Genomic DNA, 23595 nt, shown 5'->3' with positions numbered 1-23595 from the left:
AACCACTGGAGCACAGTTCTGAAATGTTAGATTTTTAATCACAGTTCTAATTAAAATTTTTCTAATTCTCTATGTTATTTCATATTTCACCCATGGGTTATTTAGAAATATATCATTTAATTATCATATATATGACTATTTTCTGCTAAAGTTTATTATTGGTTTCTAGTTAAGTTCTGCTATGAAGAGAAGAGGTGGTAGGAAAACACAGAAGAACTATACAAAAAAGATCATCATGACCCAGAAAGTCACGATGGTGTGATCACTCACCTAGAGCCAGACATCCTGGAATGTGAAGTCAGGTGGGCCTTAGGAAGCATCACTACAAACAAAGCTAGTGGAGGTGATGGAATTCCAGCTGAGCTATTTCAAATCCTAAAAGATGATTTTGTGAAAGTGCTGCAAATTTGGAAAACTCAGCAGTGGCCACAGGACTTGAAAAGGGCAGTTTTCATTCCAATTCCAAAGAAAAGCAATGCCAAAGAATGTTCAAACCACCGCACAATTGCACTCATCTCACACATTAGCAAAGTAATGCTGAAAATTCTCCAAGGCAGAAAAACATCTACTTCTGCTTTACGGATTATGCTAAAGCCTTTGACTGTGTGGATCACAACAAACTGTGGGAAATTACCTGCCTCCTGAGAAATCTGTATGCAGGTCAGGAAGCAACAATTAGTACTGAACATGGAATAATGGACTGGTTCCAAATTGGGAAAGGAGTACGTCAAGGTTGTATATTGTCACCCTGCTTATTTAACTTATATGCAGAGTACATCATGAAAAATGCTGGGCTGGAAGAGGCACAAGCTGGAATCAAGATTGCCAGGAGAAATATCAATAACCTCAGATATGCAGATGACACCACCCTGATGGCTGAAAGCAAAGAAGAACTAAGGAGCCTCTTGATGAAAGTGAAAGAGGAGAGAGAAAAAGTTGGCTTAAAGCTCAACATTCAGAAAACTAAGATCATGGCATTGGGTCCCATCACTTCATGGCAAATAGATGGGGAAACAGTGGACACAGTGGCTGACTTTATTTTTCTGGGCTCCAAAATCACTGCAGATGCTGACTGCAGTCATGAAATTAAAAGATGCTTGCTCCTTGTAAGAAAAGCTATGACCAACCTAGACAGCATATTAAAAAGCAGAGACATTACTTTGCCAACACAGGTCCATCTAGTCAAAGCTATGGTTTTTCCAGTAGTCATGTATGGATGTGAGAGTTGGACTATAAAGAAAGCTAGGTGCCAAAGAACTGATGCTTTTGGACTGTGGTGTTGGAGAAGATTTTGAGAGTCCCTTAGACAGCAAGGAGATCCAACCAGTCCATCCTAAGGGAAATTAGTCCTGAACATCCATTGGAAAGATTGATGCTGAAGCTGAAACTTCAGTCCTTAGGCCACCTGATGGGAAGAACTGACTCACTGGAAAAGACCCTGATGCTGGGAAAGACTGAAGGCAGGAGGAGAAGGGGACGACAGAGGACGAGATGGTTGGATGGCATCACCAATTCAATTCACCTGAGTTTGAGTAAACTCTGGAGTTTACTCAAATTGACAGGGAGGCCTGGCATGCTACAGTCCATGGGGTCGCAAAGAGTTGAATGCAACTGAACTGAACTGTTGATCAGAGAACATATTCTGAATTTTTTTCTTAAATCCAATTATCTGTTTTGACATTTCTTTTGTGATCCAGCCTATGGTCCATCTCTGAGTGTTGTATGTGTACCTGAAAGTAACACATATTCTGCAGTTGAATATAATGCTATATGTGTTGATTAGATCTGTTTGATTTAAATGAGCTCAGGTTTTTATAAGCTGAATGATTTTCTTTCCATTAGTTCTATTAATTACTGAGAGAGCAATATTGAAATGTCTAACAATAACTGTCCCTTCTTATGCTTCCTTCCTGCTCTATTGTTTCATATTTCATAAGTTTTGAGGTTTCATTTTGAGGTGCATACACACTTACTAGTGTCATGTCTTCTTCATTCATTGATTCTCTAATAAATATAAAATATTCCTCTTTACCTCTGTTAAAAGTTCCTGCCCTTCTTCATGTGTCTTACATAGGCATTCCAGCTTTTGTATGACTAGCTGTGCACACAGTATATCTTTTTCCATCCTCCTACTTTTAATCTATTAATAATCATATATTTCCCTTTTGAGTGTAATTGCTGTGACAGTAGTTCCTTTGGAATTCTTTTTACTTATTCAATATGAAGATCCTTGCCATTCAGTGGTGAGTGTAGTCCATTCATAATTTACAGTTACTAATATGCTTGGGTTTAAATTTACTATAGCACTGTTTTCTATTTGTCTCATTTGACTTTTGTTCTTTTTTTTTACATTTTTGGATCAAGTAAATATTTTTAGTATATCACTTTGTCTTCTATTTTCTCCTTACCAAGGGTCATTCTAAGTTTTTATAATATTAATCTCTATCAAACTCTTCATTCAAATAATATTCAAAGCAGAAGAATCTCATGTTAGTATATTTCCACTATTCCTTTCAATTTTTGTCATATAATTGCCATCCACTTCACTTCTAACTGGAGAAGGAAATGGCAACCCACTCCAGTATTCTTGCCTGGACAATTCCATGGACACAGAGCCTGGAGGGTTATAGTCCATGGAGTCGCAAAGAGTTGGACATGACTGAGCTTTACTTTCTTTCTTTCTTTCCACTTCTGAATTTGTTACAAATTCCATGATTGCTATGATTTTTGCTTTAAAGAATAATTATATTTTAAAAATTAAAGTCGTTTATATGTATGTACATATTTACCATTTTTGCTGTCTTTATTTCTTCATATAAATCTAAGTTCTCAAAAGACAACATTTCTTTTCATTGAAGAACTTTGAAAAAAATGTAGGTCTGTTATTTGTAGGTTTTATTTGTATAAAAATATTTTTATTATGCCTTTCCTTTAGTGAGATATTTTTTACGGGAAATGAAATAGTATAGACAACTTTTTAAAGCAGTCTTAAACAGTTGTCCATTTGTATTCTGATCAAAATTGCTTATTCCTCTGTATGTAATGTGTTTTATTTTATAGCTACACTTCAGTTTACCTTATTGATTTTCAGAAATTTATTACAAGCATCAATGCAGCTTTTAAGATAATTATACTTTAGGTTTGTTTGGTGAACATGTGGTTTTATAATTTTTATCACAATTGTAATAATTTCAGCCACTGTATTTGTTTTCTGCCAGAAGGGAAACCTTGCTGTTCTAATCTTCAACTACATTAGGGTATGCTGATTTCATCTTTTTCTAGCAGCAAACCTCCCTTCTCACACTCGAGAATCTTCTGCTCAGCTGTTATCCTAGGATCTGCTTTGACCATACCATGGGAATTTCCATCCCTCCCCTGAGCTGTCTTCATCCTCACTCACTGCCTAGTTGGAATAAAACGCAGCTCCCAACAGCTTCCTGACAGCTGTGCAACTTTGAAAACCTTTAACATCTATAAATATATTTCTTTCTATCTGAAGTTTTGCCAGGATAGAGAATTCCAACGGGAAACACATTTCCCCTCAGAATTTTAAGCCTTGACCCATTGTCTTCTGGCTTCTGGTGTTATTGCTAAGTCTGAAGCATTCTGATTCTCCATCCTCAGGCTGAGTGCTTTCTTCTTGACTTCCGGTGGCCCAGGTGGTAAAGATTCTGCCTTCAATGCAGAAGACCAGCACTTGATCCCTGGGTCAGGAAGATGCCCTGGAGAAGGGAGTGTCTACCCATTCCAGTATTCTTGCCTAGAGAATCTCGTGAACAAAGGAGTCTGGTGGGCTACAGTCCCTGGTGTCCCAAAGAGTCAGACATGACTGGGCGCTTTAAGCACACACACGGGTTGAGTGTTTCCTTCTTGACTTTACCTTTTCTTCATTTTCATTCTTTTCTTCCCTTTGTTCCATTTCTTATCTCAATTTCTCTGGCAAGCATGGCTTTTTTAGTCATTAATCTTCAATAAGTGGGCCCTCTCAACAATTCCATTCTGAGAAATTTGACTGTTTTAATTTTGTTTTTTAATATTTTTGATAATAATTTCCCCCACATTTTTCCAGACCCTTATCCTGAAATTCTTACCATATGAATATTGTTTCTTCCTAAACACTCCTTTAATTTTCTCTTGTTTTGACTCTCCTTTTCCATTATTTGGTTTTATTGTTCATTTTATTATTCTTCATTCTTTCAATGTTCTTAGATTTATCTTCTGAATATTTTATTTAATTTTTCACTTGTTTCTACATTTAATTTCCAGAAGCTCTTCTTGGTTCACTGAATGTTCTTGCTTTTTTTCAATTTGTTTTGTTCTATAGCATACAATTCTTCTTTTAAACATGTATACTTTTCTCATCTTCTCAACTACTACATTACTAAAGATTACTAAATGTATTACTATATTACTTCTCAACTACTATATTACTAATATGGATATTGCATATTTTAAAATTGATTTCTTCTCCCAGAATCCTATGGCGGCACTTAACATTTTCTCTGAATTCTTCTTTCCTGTATGCTTTTTGCATGGCTGTCACTTAGTTCCTTCTTTTTCTTGTTAGGAATTTCCTTAAATGTCTAGTGATCACAGTTGCATGAACATATGTTGGAGTGAAGCACTCAGAAGCTCCTCGGGACATGAGTGAACACGGGGACCTTATTTTCACGTCATACGTACACACACAGACACTTGGGAAGAATGCTTCCTGCCCCGTGAGTGTCTACCAACCAGCCTTGCTGCACCAATCAGCCCAGCACCAAGGGGGTGCCCTGCTGGATGATCCTGGATGGGCCCACCCCACCATCTGTACCTCCAAGAGGCCTGAGCTGTCCCCACCGCGAATGGGCAGTAAACAGTCTCTTGCATTTCCTGTCCCCTAATTGCTTCAGTAACTCACTCTAACCTTCTCTGAAATGGCACTGAATCAGAGGATTTCTCTTCTGATGTTTTGTTCCCAGGGGGCATTGTGGGTCACGAGTTTTTGCTGCAGGTTACTTTCCCTCCCTTTATACCTGGGCAGCCAGAGTGTTTATTTTGGCCAAATTTGCCAACTACTGGAGTAAATCTGTTTTCCCAGGATGGGAAAGGGACCAGCAATGAACATGTGGAAGGGTTCGGGGAATCTAATGATTTCTTTTGCAGACTTTCAACCGCTGTTCATATATTTAGTCCTAAATATAACCTTACTTGTAGAGGCATCTGATACATCTATTCCTGTCACTTGAGTCTCCATTGCATAAAGCAGCCTGCTTCTGACTTGTTTCCTCTCCTTTCTCAGCTTAAATGTTACCTTCTTTCTGTCTGTTAAGTCAGTTACCACCCACCCATCTGCTTTGTAGCTTCCACATTTGTATCAGTGTCACCTCATCTACCATCTCTTCTGTCCCGAGTGAAGTCTTTTTATTCACAACCTGTCAATATCCTACAGTGTCAGGAGGAAATGGAATGCATTTGTTGAATTGAAAGCTTTCAAATTCAGCTTGGAAAGGGTGCACCAAAGACATTATATAGTTATTTCCTATATTTACTCCCCCTTGTTACACAGATACAGGAAGACTGCAAGTATTTTAAAACTAAGTTACCACTTGAGAGTCCCACGCTTCACAGTTAAATATTTACAGAAACATAAGGTAGAATATGTTCAATTCCAGTCCACTTATTCGATACATAGGTTTGGAACATCTAATGAGCTGACCTAATTAAGAAACTATTGCAATAATGCACAAGTGGACCCAGGAGAGTCATGTATGAATTAAGACAGTAACTGTGGAGAAGGAGGGGAGCAAATGAATTTCAAAACAAATATATGTTTTAAAGAGAAATATTTTACAAATTTTTGCAATCATTCGTCTGATCTATGACCATGAATCAGTTTGCTTTTTTGCTATTTAGTTGCTAGTCATGTATGACTCTTTTGTGACCACATGGACTATGGCCTGCCAGGCTCCTTTGTCCATGGGATTTCCCAGACAAGACAACTGCAAAATGACAGTGGGTTGTCATTTCCTTTTCCAGGGGGATCTTCTTGACCAGAGAGTGAACCTGCATCTACTGCATTGGCAGGTAGATTCTTCATCACTGAGCCACTTGGGAAGACCATTAGTTTGCTCGGGCTGTGGTAACAAATGACCACAAACTTGGTGGCTTAATGAAAATGTATTGTTTCGACATTCTGGAGGTCAGAGCTCAAAAGAAAGACGTTGGTAAGGCTGGTTCCTCCTGAGGGCAATGTGGGAAGCCTCTCTCCCAGCTTACAGAAGGCTGTCTTCACATACACACGGCATTCCGTTATTCATCTGTCACCACATTTCCCCATTTATCAAGGACACAGCTCAACTAGAAGTCAGGCCCACTGTAATAAACTCATTATAACTTGATTATATCTATTAAGACTTTATCACCAAGTAAATTTGCTGGAGGAGCAGCGGCTGCATGGTGCAGAAGCGGCCAAGAGGAGATACCCCACGTCCAAGGTCAGGAGTAGCGGCTGTGCTTTGCTGGAGCAGTTGAGAAGAGATACCCCATGTTAAATGTAAGAGAAACACAAGTAAGACGGTAGACGCTGAGAGAGGGCATCAGAGGGCAGACAGACTGAAACCACAATCACAGAAAACTAGCCAATCTGATCTCACAGACCACAGTCTTGTCTAACTCAATGAAACTAAGCCATGCTGTGTGGGGCCACCCAAGATGGCCGGGTCATGGTGGAGAGGTCTGACAGAATGTGCTCCACTGGAGAAGGGAATGGCAAACCACTTCAGTATTCTTGCCTTGAGAACCCCATGAACAGTACGAGAAGACAAAAACATAGGACACTGAAAGAGGAACTCCCCAGGTTGGTAGGTGCCAATATGTTCCTGGAGATCAGTATAGAAATAACTCCAGAAAGAATGAACAGATGGAGCCAAAACACAAACACTACCCAGTTGTGGATGTGACTGGTGATAGAAGCAAGGTCTGATGCTGTAAAGAGCACTATTGCACAGGACCCTGGAATGTTAGCTCCATGAATCAAGGAAAATTGGAAGTGGTCAAACAGGGGATGGCAAGAGTGAACGTCGACATTCTAGGAATCAGCGAACTAAAATGTACTGGAATGGATGAATTTAACTCAGATGACCATTATATATAAGGGATTGTGGGCACGAATCCCTTAGAAGAAATGGAGTAGCCATCATATTAAACAAAAGAGTCTGAAATGCAGTACTTGGATGCAATCTCAAAAATGACAGAATGATCTCTGTTTGTTTCCAAGGCAAACAATTCAATATCACCGTAATCCAAGCCTATGACCCAACCAGTAATGCTCAAGAAGCTGAAGATGAACGGTTCTATGAAGACCTACAAGACCTTTTAGAACTAACACCCAAAAAAGATGTCCTTTTCATTATAGGGGACTGGAATGCAAAAGTAGGAAGTCAAGAAACACCTGGAGTAACAGGCAAATTTGGCCTTGGAGTACAGAATGAAGCAGGGAAAAGGTTAACAGAGTTTTGCCAAGAGAACGCACTGGTCATAGCAAACACCCTCTTCCAACAACACAACAGAAGACTCTACACATGGACATGACCAGATGGTCGACAATGAAATCAGATTGATTATATTATTTGCAGCCAAAGATGGAGAAACTCTATACAGTCAGCAAAAAGAAGACCGGGAGCTGACTGTGGCTCAGATCGTGAACTCCTTATTGCCAAATTCAGGCTGAAATTGAAGAACATGGGGATAACCACTAGACCAATCAGGTATAATCTAAATCAAATCCCTCATGATTATATGGTGGAAGTGAGAAATAGATTTAAGGGACTAGATCTGATAGACAGAGTGCCTGATGAATTATGGAAGGAGGTTTGTGACATTGTACAGGAGAGAAGGATCAAGACCATCCCCATGGAAAAGAAATGCAAAAAAGCAAGTGGCTGTCTGAGGATGCCTTACAAATAGCTTTGAATAGAACAGAAGCAAAAAGCAAAGGAGAAAAGGAAAGATATTCCCATGTGAATGCAGAGTTCCAAAGAATAGCCAGGAGAGATAAGAAAGCCTTCCTCAGCAATCAGTGCAAAGAAATAGAGGGAAACAATAGAATGGGAAAGATTAGAGATCTCCTCAAGAAAATTAGAGATACCAAGGGAACAAACATTTCATGCAAAGATGGGCTCAATAAAGGACAGAAATGGTATGAACCTAACAGAAGCAGAAGATACTAAGAAGAGTTGGCAAAAATACACAGAAGAACTGTACAAGAATGATCTTCAAGACCCAGATAATCACGATGGTGTGATCACTCACCTAGAGCCAGACATCCTGGAATACGAAGACAAGTGGGCATTAGGAAGCATCACTACAAAGAAAGTTAGTGTAGGTGATGGAATTCCAGTTGAGCTATTTCAAATCCTAAAAGATGGTGCTGTGAAAGTGCTGCACTCAATATGCCAGCAAATTTGGAAAACTCAGCAGTGGCCACAGGACTGGAAAAGGTCTGTTTTCATTCCAATCCCAAAGAAAGGCAATGCCAAAGAATGCTCAAACTACTGCACAATTGCTCTTATCTCGCACGCTAGTAGAGTAATGCTCAAAATTCTCCAAGTTAGGCTTCAGCAATACATGAACTGTGAACTTCCAGATGTTCAAGCTAGATTTAGAAAAGGCAGAGGAACCAGAGGTCATATTGCCAACATTCACTGGATCATCAAAAAAGCAAGAGAGTTCCAGAAAAACATCTATCTGCTTTATTGACTATGCCAAAGCCTTTGACTGTGTGGATCACAATAAACTGTAAAATTCTAAAAGAGATATGAATACCAGATCACCTGACCTGACTTTTGAGAAACCTGTATGCAGGTCAGGAAGCAACAGTTAGAACTGGACATGTAACAACAGACTGGCTCCAAAAAAGAAAAAGGAGTATGCCAAGGCTGTATATTGTCACCGTGCTTATTTAACTTATATGCAGAGTACATCATGAGAAATGCTGGTCTGGATGAAACACAAGCTGGAATCTAGATTGCCGGGAGAAACATCAATAACTTCATATATGCAGATGACACCACCCTTATGGCAGAAAGCAAAGAAGAACTAAAGAGCCTCTTGATGAAAGTGAAAGGGGAGAATGAAAAAAGTTGGCTTAAAGTTCAACATTCAGAAAACTAAGATCATGGCATCTGGTCCCATCACTTCATGGGAAATAGATGGGGAAACAGTGGCTGACTTTATTTTGGGGGGCTCCAAAATCACTGCAGATGGTGATTGCAGCCATGAAATTAAAAGAAACTTACTCCTTGGAAGGAAAGCTATGACCAACCTATACAGTATATTAAAAAGCAGAGACCTTACTTTGCCAACAAAGGTCTATCTAGTCAAGGCTATGGTTTTTCTAGTAGTTTTGTATGGATGTGAGAGTTGGACTATAAGGAAAGCTGAGCACCAAAGTTTTGATCCTTTTGACCTTTTGTGTTGGAGTAGACTCTTGAGAGTCCCTTGGACTGCAAAGAGATCCAACTAGTCCATCCTAAAGGAGATCAGTCCTGGGTGTTCTTTGGAAGGACTGATCCTGAGGCTGAAACTCCAATACTTTGGCCACCTCATGCAAAGGGCTGACTCATTGGAAAAGACCCTGATGCTGGGAAAGATTGAAGGCAGGAGGAGAAAGGGGATGACAGAGGATGAGATGGTTGGATGGCATTACCGACTCAATAGATATGAGTTTGGGCAGACCTCGGGAGTTGGTGCTGGACAGGGAGGCCTGGCATGCTGTGGTTCATGGGATTGCAAAGAGTCAGACACAGCTGAGCGATTGAACTGAACTGAAATTCACATTATGAGGTCCTGGGGGTTTGGTCTTCAACATATGAATTTTCAGGGCACACAATTCAGCTCGTAACAGTGCCTTTTCCAATAAAGCTTGAGTAAGTTAGTGTAAGGGTTTCCCTGGGTTCTTTAGTGGTAAAGAACCCACCTGCCAATGCAGGAGACATAAGAGATGAGGGTTTGATCCTGGGTCTGCAAGATCCCCTGGAGGAGGGTATGGCAACCCACTCCAATATTCTTGCCTGGAGAATCCCATGAAGAGAGGAGCCTGGTGGGCTACAGTCCATAGGGTCACAAAGAGTCAGACACGATTTAAGTGACTTAGCACACATGCACACAAGTTAGTTTAAAAAGGAGTAAAACATTTAGGTAAATTAGGGTGAAGACAATGCCAAGCCTACCACATTCAGGACTTGTAGTCCTAAAGTAATGTAACAGAGCACACCTATTAGATGGTCCAGAAAAGTGCAAATCATGTCCCTAAAAGACCCATGCATGTTTTGCCTTTTCCCCAGTCACTACAGAAAGCGCCACATTTCTCATCTGTCTGTGTACCACAGAAAGGACTACAGATGGACTCACTGGTTTAAAACACAGGAGTTAATAGGACATCCTCAACATAAAAGAGTAAAGAATTTTTTTAAAAGTAGTGAAATTAAAATGTATTTACAGAAAAAAGCTATAAGTTGATAATTACAAAATTTGATTTTTAGTTTATTAAACTTAAGGCCATAAATGTATCATGGAGATCATATAAGCCAGAGATTACCAAACTGGGAGGTGCATCAAAATCACCTGGTGATCTTTTTAAAATACACGGCTTCTTAATTCCCACCCTACATATCCTGAATAGGATTTTCACAAATGCATACTTTTTTAGAAATGCTCCAACTGATATTTTGCAGACTGCTTGATCCATATGCCTCACTTTTAAGTTGAGGAAATTGAGATCATTATAACAAAATCACATAGCATAGGATATATTTAATTAAAAATGATCTAGTTCTGTTTATATATGACTCATTTCATTTTGATCAACAGGAAATCTAGAGATTAGTAGTAGAAAGTACTTCAGGAATACTTTTGTTGATATAATCACTGATGCAACTATTCTTATTTTTTTGGCAAGATAGATTAGAGATATTTACTTCTCTTTAGTAACATTTTAAGGCCATCAATATTTGTTGGTAGATTACAAAAAAAAAATAATAAAATCTTGTAAGGCAAAAAGAACAATTTACTGAAAGAGATTTTAGAAACTTACAGATGATGTCCTGTCCACTTCACAACGGCTGCTCAGAATAAAACAGGCCTCAGCATCATCCATCCTAAATGCAGACAGAAAAGGAAAATAATCACACACTGACATATCTATGTGCCATCTGCAAAACAGAATTCCAACACCCAGTCCAGTGCATACAAAGTACAGATAAACTATGAACATCCTTAAGCTTAAATGAAAGTAGGATTTCTTGCAGATCATGCTTGTAAACAAAATAATTGTTGATTTGGTTGTAGTTCATAATGACAGAAGTTAAAAAAAGTCAATTTTTATTTTCTCTTTTATCACTGTATATATTTTTTTCATATATATATACTTGGTATAAGTTAAGGGAGTTTATAAGCCTTTGGTTTAGATGGATTCTTTTTTGACTGTAATGCATCAATAAAACTGAGAGGAAACAAAGCTATTTAGTATTCATAAGCCAAACTCTACTGTACATTTATATTTCCCAGAGATGAATCATCATCTTGTTCCAAACCCCTTCCCTTCATGCTAAAGTTGTATATTTCTTATACATAATAATAAACCACAAGTGTGCTTCAGTGCTTGGTAAGCAATGTTCTAAAAACATAAAATTGTATATTTTTAAAATGAGGAACTATTTGCCTTTCTGGTTCATTACAGTAGAAAAAAATTTTTCCCCCAACGTATTTTCCATGGAGAAAAATGATAAAAGTCTATGGAATTAGACCAAATCAAACAGTTTTGGAAAAGTGTGAAGAAGTCATGGTTATTAAGACAATTGTATAACATTTTTTATACATCGTCTTCAACAAAGCAACTCAAACTCATGCAACTGACCTTTGGAAATGGTTTGGAGAATTTTACTCCTTGTCTTGCGTGGGAATTGTGTTGAAGAATGTGTTAGTTAACATTAAATCCCAAATTTCTACATGACATAGGATAAGAAATGAGCATAAAAATGGTACCATCTTTCTTAACTCAATTTTCTGAGAATTACCAGCCTGCTACCTCTCACTCATCCACACTCTCGTTTTTCATACCTATGGAGAAATGTTTCTGGTATATGTGACTGATTTGGCTAAGAAACAATCACTAATATTATTAATACTAAATGGAGTTGTGTTAATCCTGGTTCAGTCACGAAGTCGTATCCAACTCTTTGAGACTCCATGGACTGTAACCCACCAGGCTCCTCTGTCTATGGGATTTCCAGGCAAGAATACTGGAATGGGTTGCCATTTCCTACTCCAGAGGATCTTCCCAACCCAGGGGTTGAACCCACGACTCCTGCGTCTCCTGCATTGGGAGGTGGATTCTTCACCACTATGCTAACTGAGAAGCGCATTAATCCTAGGTATTATCTAGCCAAGATGCCAATAGCTAATCCTAATAGCTTAGATTAGTTGATTAGGTTGTCAAAAGGCTTCATTTATCACAGAAATTCATATTGAACATAAAATGGGCATTACTCATTCTTATCATATGAAGAACTTAACTCATTACAATAAATTAAGCATATTTATTATCTATACAGATGAATATAAAGATCCAAATTATATTACTGTTTAAACAACTATTTCTTTACAGTTCCTGAATAATGAGTACAGATAGCAGCTTGTTAGCAAACAGCTAATGCTGTGTTTTACTTGCGATACTGGGAGAATATGACTAATTCTATAACTGTCATGTATATAGTGACAATATATATGAAGCATGCAATCCACTACAAATGCTGATATATTCTCAAAGAAGCTTAATTTTCTAATTATGTACAATTCATTATATTGTGGCAGTTTCTACTTACTTTTTTGTTTCACAAGTTGTTAAATCATTGAGAAAATTCTCAGCTAAATTGACCTGTTATATATAAATCTAACATAATGTTAGAGTTCCTGTTATGAGCTATCTAGTCAACTTTTGCAGGAATAGGCAGCAGACAGGAATTTGGGGATTATTTTCTGTTCTTTTCCATCATCCACACACATCCACCCCCCCCCCACACACACACACACAAATACAAGCATACAGAGGACATGCATAAAGAAACACAGAACATACACAAACATGGAGAACATGCGCCAATACACACACCAACACACATACTCAAGCCATCTGGAAAGAATCAAAACAACAAAGAAAAAAACACTTATGCTATGAAATTCAAGGAAGAGACTTTTAAGCCTAACAGAGTCTGTAGGACAACTCAAAGATAAACATGAAGATATATTTAAAAGCTACAAAACAAGAGAAAATATTGAGTGAAGCCACCTCCACTAAGGATCTCTTCTGGCTTCTGAAACTATGGAGGGTGTTTTGCAGAGGCCCTGACTCCTGGAGTCTACAGTCTAACCAACCACACTCTCCCTCTGCTCCCACCCAGCAGTGACCCCCAAGATTGTGACAAAGCTATAAGACTATGTCATCTTTAATCCAGGTGGACTGGCAGCTTCATGAGAAGAAGACAGCAGGTAAGACCTCTGTCGGCCTTCTGACTTCTCCAGTCCCCAAGGACTCTGTCATCTCAGACACCAGGGAACACAAGTGTTATCTGCCCAGTATATAATACAAACTCCTTAAAATCTAAACCCTGACTCACACTGCGTTGGCATCTCACACAGTGTTTAGCCCACGATTTTTATTTGTCGAGTAAAAACAGTATCCAGGGATTTGGAGACTACTCTCGCTGAATCTGGGTAACTCAGCTCATCTCCCAGCACCCTGAGATGATAGCACCATACCACACTTCTCAATGTGTTGTGCGGACGTGGTCTGATAACCCTGCACTGAGAAAGAGGAGCAAATAAGCAGATTTTATATTTTTAGTCTTCCCATTTGACCAGCAATGGTACTAGAGCAAAAGTTTGTATTCAAAAGCACATCTTGCAGTACTGAAACTGCTAAAATTTGGAGGAGAGAAAAGATATTATAACACTACAAGATGGGAAATGGACATACTTACTTTGCTCTCAACAGATCCTGGTCTTTAAGGGCCGAACCTTGAAGGTAGATAACTCTTTGTGACCACATTGGAATCTGGAGGATCCTTCGGACCTGCACATCCATTTCAGTAGGACACAAAATCACCACATAATAATCCTACTCAAAACAAAGTGGGCAATGGGATAGAAACAATAATGCTTTGTTTTATACTAGATAGGTAAACAGAATATCTATGAACATTTTGAAATATGATAAAAGAGAAATGAACTCTTACTAATAAATCAAAGTTTGCATTTAAAACCTGGGCATATGCTAAATAACATGAAACGGTAATAAACATAACAGACAAACATACAAAATCTCATAAATCAGCATGTTCATCCTGACTTTTTTCAATTTACTTAGTACCAAGAAGAGAAGATAAATCAGTGCATACACTCAGCACACATTTCAGCCTATGAAATTTTCAATTTTGACTTCAGGGTGTGAAAGTGTTAGTCACTCAGTCGTGTCCGACTCTGACGCCATGGACTGTAGCCCGCCAGGCTCCCCTGTGCATGGAATTCTCCAGGCAAGAATGCTGAAGCGAGTTGCCATTCCCTTCTCCGGGGGATCTTCGTGACCCAGGGATCGAACCTACGTCTCCTGCATTGCAGGCAGGTTTTTTACAGTGTGAGCCACCAGGGAACCTCCTTAGGATTTCAGATTGATTCTAAAAGATAAACTGCATACCAGCCAAAAGTGCTAAGGATCAACTTATACTTCAATCTCGTTACTTTTAATAAAAAGCTGTGGTGATGGTTTATATCATTTGGTAACATTATTATGAGTTGATAAGATTGAAAATATTCTGATGACTATCTGAATGGAAAAGGATTCACAAAAATATTGGTAATACTGACAAGGTAAATTAAATTTGAAAGTTTGTGATCAAAATATTTCAAAACAATGGTTGTTTAGAGAAAGTGCAAAATTATTCTCAGGGATAAAATGGTATAAAACAATTTATCTATAAGAATTCAAATTCTCTGGCAAACATCCACCATTTTATCACTCTGTATCTAGCAGGAATTTTTGGAGTTTTAAGATTTCTCCATATTGATATTAGACAAAATTAATTACTAGGGATCAAATTTTGGATGGATTAAATTTTCTCCCAGATGGATTTTCTTTGTGGGTTGTAATAAGCACCTGAAATTATTTAATATGAGTAATTTAAAAAAAAATTAAATATGGAGTAACTGCAAAAATGCAAAATAATGTATGTAAAAACAAATGAATATATTATACAAGTTTCACTTATAAGTTAGATTTTTTAATCCCAAAAAGCAATATGTTAAAATTTCTCATTATTTAAGAGAGAGATAATTAGAAGTACTCAGTACTGTCTTGACTTCAGGATTGTCCAATCTCTTAACAGAATTATTGGGGAAATACAGAAAATTCAAAATTTCTGTCTGGACTAGACTAAGTGCATTAAGCAACAAAGGAGGTGACCTAAGTCTACACTGGCCCAGAACCACGGCAAGTGGAAGTATCTGCATAGACAGAAGAGATTTTTCCGAATTCATGATCTCAATTACATATTGCCCAAATTTTGGTCATTTAATGCTACTATAAATAAGACCAAGTTTCACTCCAGGAAACAAAGGGAAGATTGGAACTTTTAGACTTCCAAATTTCCATTAGTAACACTTGATAAAATTCTGACAATTCAAGTGAGCAGATGATATTGAAATGATTCTTTTATTGTTTTATTATATTTTAAGTTTCACTGTTTCATAAAAATATCATTTATTCACTACCAAAAGGAGAAAAAAGCAATCATTTTAATTCAGAGAAAACCCTTCTTTGTAGCAGTAATATAATTCCATCTGTCTTTCGTTATGGATACAGAAGGAAACTTAAAATACTGTGTATTCCTCCAGCATTTTTTTCTATGTTCCAGGTTATATTTGTAGTTCTTCACTTTCTCTAAATTTGAGCATATAAATAAAAATCCTCCAGAACACGGGCTGTACTATCATTAATTGATTTTGCCAATGTTAGTAGGTATAATCTGTCAAAGTTACCTGGAGTCTTGGATGTGCATAGAATTCATTTAAAAAGTCCATGAGTAAATCAATCTTGAGTGAGCTGACACATAGAACAACATGCTTTTCAGTTTGAGCTCTGTGTCGACTATAGTTTCCACCTGACTTTTGTCTCTCCATCCACAAATAGGCCAGCTGTTCAAACTGTAACGCATTTTCCACATGTGAATGAAAAGAACTGGACATGGAAATAAAAATCAGTGCAATCCATCTATTGTCTACTGGGTATAACTCAATTTCTTAGATGAAACTTGTCGAGATTGAAATGATCAGTGTTCCCTTCAACAAGACTCTTCATAGGATAATTGCAGACTTGCTAATCCCTCCCAGGGCCTTCATGTCTCTCAGGAAACAATAATGAGATTTTCCTATTGTATCATAACAGGGCACTAAGAGGTCTGCACTTCTGCTTTCTGTCCAGTAGAGTATGCAGCCATATATATCATGCACCTGGTTGAAACGAAAAGTCTCACTTTTTTCTCTCATATTCTTCTGTCAACTTCAGCCCACATCATCTGCAAGGGGAGATAACCTTACCACACACACAAGGCCACATTCCAGTTATAATGCATGCATGCACGCTCAGTCGTGTCCTACTCTTTGCAACCCCATGGATGGTAGCCTGCCAGGCTTCTCTGTCCATGGGATTTTCCAGGCAAGAATATTGGAGTGAGTTGCCATCATCTTCTCCAGGGGATCTTCCAGACTCAGGGACTGAACTCATGTCTCCTGCATTGGCAGGCAGATTCTTTATCACTGAGCCACCAAGGAAGTAGCTGTTATTAAAGGGATGCTGAGAGTATGGGGGAGGGGTGTCATTGAGGATGACATGCATGATTGAATAGGAGTGGAAAGATCATTTTTACATCTATGGAAAGGATATTTCAATAACTTTGTCAAATGGCTGTATAATAGAATATACATTTTGATTTGTGTTGGCCACATCCTGTTTATGACCTGCCCACCCATGGACAGCCAGAATTCATTATAGGAAAAAGTTGAAGGTTGCCTCTGTGTGTCTTCAGTCTCATTTATATCTCTGTGCCTTTGCGTCCTTATCCATTCTCCAAAATGCTTCATGTTAGCTATGTATCATCTTCAGATTTTGTTTTAGTTGACCAACACAGTCAATCGATTTTTATTCATGACAACATATGGCTTTTAATTGTAGTGTCAAGAATCAAAAGAAATCAATGTTTCATAAGTTTATTTTCTTGTACAAACATGCTATAATTAAAAACTATACTGTCCTACAATCCGATAATTAATATAAATACTCTATATGTAAAAGAAAGCATCTTGAAAAACTGAAATGAAATGTGAGCTATCAATTGAGACTAGAAGGGAAAAAAAACTCATGTTTCTAATATAATTTAAAAAGGCATTTTGGAGACAATTTTAATAACTGACTAGATGGTATAAGAACATGTTTTAATATAGTTAATAAGTCACCCTGCATTTTTGATTAAATGTGGAAGATTTGATTTCATAAGACTTTGCACATTTCTATAAAACTTAGCATGGTGGTGTTTACCTGGATAGGGAGAACCACAAGAGCAACACAGATCATGGCAACCACAAAAAGCTTGGATGACCACGTTTCTGGAGTGACATCCCCAAAGCCCACAGTAGAAAATGTCACGATGCAGAAATAAAGGGAGTCAAAGAGATTCAGCTTCTTTCCTATCCGTTCCAGATGTTGGATTCCACAGATGCTAAAAAAAACAAAGGTGCGTTACAGTTAAAACTTTCAAATCAGCCACATTACTTCTCATCATTCTTCTGAAAGCCAAAGCACACTTCCTAAAGCCACTTGGTACCTGGGATTGTATATGGTTCAACACTTTTCTTCAAGAAAATATTTTTAAGTTTTTTCTTACATTGAAGAGAAATACTTATTTTATTTGTAGCCAAAATTTATAGCCCCAAATCACGAAGCATATTTGAATAGTATATAAAATGAATAGACGGAATTTCATGGGTGATTACACAAACATTTTTTGAATGCATGCCAAGGAAACATAGACACCAGAATCCACTAGATCTACTACCCATCAAAATAGCAATAGTCAATAGTCTTCTTTTTTAACAGAGACACATTTTTCAGTTATATATGTGTGGTATAGATATATGTGTATATATTTCATGTATGTGTGTTTCACAGTCATCCCTCCGTATCCCCAGGGGTTGGTTCCAGGTCCCCCCAGGGGACACAGAAGGTATAATGAGACAGTCATTCTAGTCACTCATATGACATAGTATTTGTATATAATTTATGCACATCCTCATGTATACTTTAAATCATCTCTAGATTACTTATAATACCTAATACCATACAAATGCTATAAAATTCATCGTAAATAAGTTGCAAATGCTATGCAAATAGTTGCAAGTATGCAGCAAATTCAACTTTTGGTTTTTGGAATGTCCCAGAAATTTCTTCCCTAATATTTTCAATCTGTGATTGGTTGAATCCACAAATATGGGAACTTGGAATACAGAGGGACCACTGTATACAAGAAAGGCTTGAGGAGTTACCATTGTAAGATGACTCTCAAAAGGAGTCTTTAGGTACATCAATAATCTGTACAAAACTGTTGGTGGTATGAAAGTAAGGGAGAAGCTAGAAATGTTACAAGTTTTTCCCAAAATAGAATTGCTAAAATAGCATTAGAAATAGTACCGCTACTAGCTAAAAAAAAAAAAAAAAAAGGAGGCTATGAAACACGCATATATGTGCAATATCAGAGAGGAATGAGATTTACAACATAAAAAAAATCACCAATAAAATAAGAAGGAATCTATACTGATGCATGTTAAAATATGATAAGCCATAGAGAGATGCTGAGTGAAAGAAGTCACATGTAAAAGACTATATACTGTATAATTCTGTTTTCATGAAATGTTCAGAAAAGACACAGAAAGCATATTAATGGTTGCTTGGAAGTAATGATGGGAATAAGATGATGAAAATGTTCTAAAACTAGACTTGTGGTGATGACTGTAGAAATTCGTAAATATATTAACATGGTTGTATTCTACACTTAACATGAATGAATTTTACGGCATGTAAATTATACCTCTCTAAAGCAGTCAAAGGAAATCACTGTATACTTCTAGATTTTCCTTCCAACTTCTATGCAGAACAAGCACAGATGGCTTGATTATCATGAGCAAGAAGATGTGCTATTCAATGTTTAAACTACAGAAATTCCTTGTCCAGCCTTTTAAGATATCTTTACGTTTTTATTCTTTACATTTCCAACAGTTTATACTCAGTCCATGAGCCAGAGTTGGCCTATGACAACATAGGTCAGGCCATGTTATTTCTCTACTTAAACCCCTGGAACAGGGGTTTAAACTAAACTCTAATGACCTTTCATTTGTCTCTAGCCTAGTCCTGCATCTGACCCCTCCCTATGCCTTTCAGACTAGGTTTCTCTAGTTTTCCAGTGGTTTAACTAGCTTTCTCCCTGTGGTTTGCTCTGTCCCAGCTACACTGGCATTCTCGCTTTCTGACCAACAGGACATGCATCACCCAGATTTAGGGTCTTGTCATGGATGACTCTCTCTGGCTGGAACATATTGCCCAGGTATTTCATGGATATTTCCTCATATCCTCCAAGTCTTTACTTCTAACCTGACCATCATATACTCCTTGTCTTTCTTACTGTGCTTCATTAAAAAAAAAAAAATCATTTTAGTCATTTGTTGGGTTTGATGCCGATTGTCCATAAACCTCTGTAAGAATGCAGTCTATTAGGACAGAGTCATATGCTTTCTTCACTCACGTTGCCTGAACACTTATATTAGTCCCAAGAATATAATGATGTTCACTAATAATTCCTGAATGAATGACAGTCTGAATGTAGAATATATTTCTTTCTGTTGCCTACATTTAAATGACCAAGCTCTTTAGCCTGTTAAAATATAAACTAAGTACAAGTCATTAAAGAAAAGGCACACAAATGTATTTATCTGACCATTGCCTTAATGGTGGAAGCTAATATAACTTAGGAGCAAGGCTAAACACATCTTTCTCAAAAGAATCAAGTGACTTTCCCACCACCTTTTGAAATATTCAAGTTCTTATAAACTAGTAAATTGGGTTTTATTCTCCTCAGTAATTTACTTTTGCAACTCGAGCATTTGTTGAGTTAATACTGCTTAACATGATAAATACAAAATTTGGAAATTTGAAGTGCACTGACTTATCGAAACACATTCTGTTTGGGTAATATGCAAGCAAATTGCATAATTAAAAATTTATAAATTAAACTGGCTATATTTCATTATTTCTAATCAAAAGCTTTTCTTGAAATCCCATTCAGGTCACTGTTAGTGAACTTTGCACGCATTAATACTAAGTCAAGTCAATCAGGTTACTCATATAACCGTCATAATAACAAAAGTATCCAGCTTATCTTTTATAGAAGAAACAAATTACTCTCAAATATTAGAGAGATTTGCCTACTAAACACTGTAATCTTAACTTTGTTTTGGAATTTACTTTCACATTAAGTTCTGAAAATAGTTATTTCCCTTATGTTCTGTAGTATTTATATAAAGAATCACATTACTTGAAGGGTAGAAATAGTTTAGAAGGGGATTTTGCAGAATTTGAGCTAACATCAATTTCAGAGTTAGGATCTTCATACGATTTAAGCAAAAGGTCTTTCAAATCTCTTCTAGAATTATCAAAATTAGATTTAAAAAGTATTTTGAAATTACTTGTTGCACGTTTTTATTTTACAAAAGTAAATACTAATACATGGGGGAGTTTAACAAAAAGGCAGGGGTCGGGAGCAGAGACAATCTAATCACATTATATGGACACAGAATCACTGTCTGATACAAGCCGTAGAGCACCTACATGCAACATGTGGAGAATGTTAAGAGTATCTGACAACTTATTACATACTATTTTGGTTATAGGCAATGTTTTAAAGAAATATGAAAACTTATAATACTCTTCTATTACTTACTTCTCTTATATTACTCTACAAACAAAAATATTTTTATATTCACATAGATTACCTGTCTAAACAATAATTCAACTACTTTTGTTGAGGGGATGAATATAAAAGGGAACCTTCAGGACAGGTAGATACATAGACAGTTTACTGTTACTTTATTATATAATTCTTGAAGTTAAGACAGTTTTTAAGCTTTGAAATACCCTTTTATTGCATTATGCATAAACATTAATATTTCACTTATATGTTAGCTCTTTTTCCTAGCACTGTGAATGCTACAATGTGCTACATAAGGATTTGAAGCTATTCAGTGACTATAATCCATTTTAATATAGATAGCTATCTTATTTCATTCACAGATGTCTTTTGAGCCATTATTAAATGAAAACTGCCTCTTCTCCCTGATCATAATTGATGAATTTCAGTTAATTATTATTTTGTGTGTGTACCCAGTAGTGATTTTAATGATGGGCTCAGATTTTGTGATAAAGTAAATCCAAGAATGTGCTTAAATATAGCACATTCATAATTGAAATATCCTATTTTGTCTCCTTATAAACGAGATACATCTTTTCCATTAGTCAAAGCCTGAGTTAAACTACTTAAATTATGCCCTGAATTGAAAATAGAAGTAGAATAATCGTAGCTGGTGGATAATAATAAACATTCATTTACCTTCAAATTTTCAAGTGATCAAATTTAATGTTTTGTGACTGGGCCTTAATATTTAAGACAAAAAAATCTCACTTAAATGCTTGATTTTAGTGGATATCTAACTCTAACCAAATTTTTGTTTTTTACCCCATGCATACATGCTAAGTCTCTTCACTCATGTGGAACTCTTTGTGACCCTATAGCTTGTAGCCTGCCAGTCTCCTCTGTCCATGGGATTCTCCAAGAATACTGGAGTTGGTTGCCACGCTCTCTTCCAGGGGAATCATCCCAACCCAGGGATCGAACCCAGGTCTCCTGTATTGGCAGTCGGGTCCTTTACCGCTAGGACAACCTGAGAAGCCCTTATTATCGCGTATTCCCTGCTGAAACATTTGAAATTAAATAAATTGCTCCAATTTAAGATTTAAAAATAAACCAATATCACATCATGTTCTATTTGCCTTTTTGTTTAGTTAATATGTGTACAAGTTACTCAGATTCATTTGTACTGAGTGACTAAAATGGAAAGCTGCAAATGAATATAATTTTCTTACAATTTCTCTACTAAAAAATACCTATCAATTTTTAATTTAAACATGATTTCTATAAAACCAGTTAAGTTCTATAACATCTTACTTAAATGTTTCATTATAGAAAAAAGGTGACCTATATTGTAAAAATAAGTCATGTTCATTCATAAACATATATTTATCAATGGTTTACTAGTGCCAGGTATGTGCTCTATGTTAGACATGCAGATCCATGACATCTTAGTCTACACAAAAAATGTTTCTAAAATCTAAAATGAATGGTTTGACCTCAACTTTATAACCCTATTACTACTGGCTATCATAAAGTAATAATCAAACATTTATTCATAACTTGATCAATACTAACTTAGGAAAACTACTTAAGCTTTTTAAATTTCATACTCCTCAACTAAAAAGGCAAATGTAATAATATCAACTTCTTCCTTTGGTTATTCCGAGAATTAAGTGAGCTAATGTTCTGTGAAATGCCTGACACATAAACTTCAATAAATTCATAAGTAATTCTGTTATTTATATGACAGCCCGAGGATAAAAGAAAAAGAAGCACAAAAAAAAAAAAAAAAAAACCTCAAATATAACGATCCAGTAAATCCACAAAAGTGTTAAAAAGCCCTCTCCACTTGTGAGAAGTATAAATGTACTATTCACAAAAGAGTCAGGGACAGTGGAGAAAGAGAAAACAGCCTGCCTGTTCTCTTTGCTATGGATGTGCTAACAGAATTGTTAGCAGCAGAAAGCCACTCATAGATAAATGAGTCGCTGTCACCATGTCCAGTCTTCTCTCCACCCTGTAACTCCTACCGAGGAAGGGAAGTAAAAACATGGGGAAACACAGAGGGCTCCAAAAAATGAGTTAGGCAATTTGCAAGGTAAACCTATAATCTTTATTTAGAAAGATAGCCATGCTGATATCAGTTGACCTTTGGAGGGTTCACTGTCGTCATTTACAGAAACTGACAACCAATTCTTGGCAATGCAGGAAGGGAAAAAAAAAAAAAAGATTACACTTTATTTCTAGGTCAAACTGTCAATATCAGGTTAGCGACTTGTTTTAAAAAAAGCACTACTTATCACTGAGATTGCTTAAATAAAAGAACTCCTATTGTAATTATATAAAGACTGTATAATATATATTATATATGTATCTATTTATAAAGTTCACTGACTTAGGTAACTACTAAGTATATCATTATATGGCAATATGTTAAGATTTAAATATTAAAATCATAATATTTTGAAAAAACAATTTTCTCTTTTTATATTATTTTACACATTAACTCACATTCACTGCTATCATTTAAATAGACATTTAATTTTCT

The 23595-nt window shown here is 36.7% G+C and overlaps 1 protein-coding gene across 4 annotated transcripts in view; it reads right to left on the bottom strand.

The window, feature by feature from the left end:
* The window catches only part of KCNT2 (potassium sodium-activated channel subfamily T member 2), a 420730-nt gene that overhangs the window by 197423 nt on the left and 199712 nt on the right, over window positions 1-23595 (bottom strand). For all 4 annotated transcript variants that reach the window (XM_061160003.1, XM_061160005.1, XM_061160004.1 and 1 more), the window contains exons 9-12: window positions 17630-17810; window positions 16075-16239; window positions 14022-14158; window positions 11078-11141 (exon numbers count right to left, since the gene is read on the bottom strand). In XM_061160003.1, coding sequence (XP_061015986.1) covers window positions 11078-11141; window positions 14022-14158; window positions 16075-16239; window positions 17630-17810 — 547 coding nt within the window. The remainder of the gene's footprint in view (window positions 1-11077; window positions 11142-14021; window positions 14159-16074; window positions 16240-17629; window positions 17811-23595) is intronic.

This window comes from Dama dama, chromosome 14, assembly GCF_033118175.1.
Source record: "Dama dama isolate Ldn47 chromosome 14, ASM3311817v1, whole genome shotgun sequence".
Lineage (NCBI taxonomy): Eukaryota > Metazoa > Chordata > Mammalia > Artiodactyla > Cervidae > Dama > Dama dama.
The sequence above is the reverse complement of the archived record's forward strand: the minus strand, read 5'-3'. Positions and strand labels throughout refer to the sequence as shown.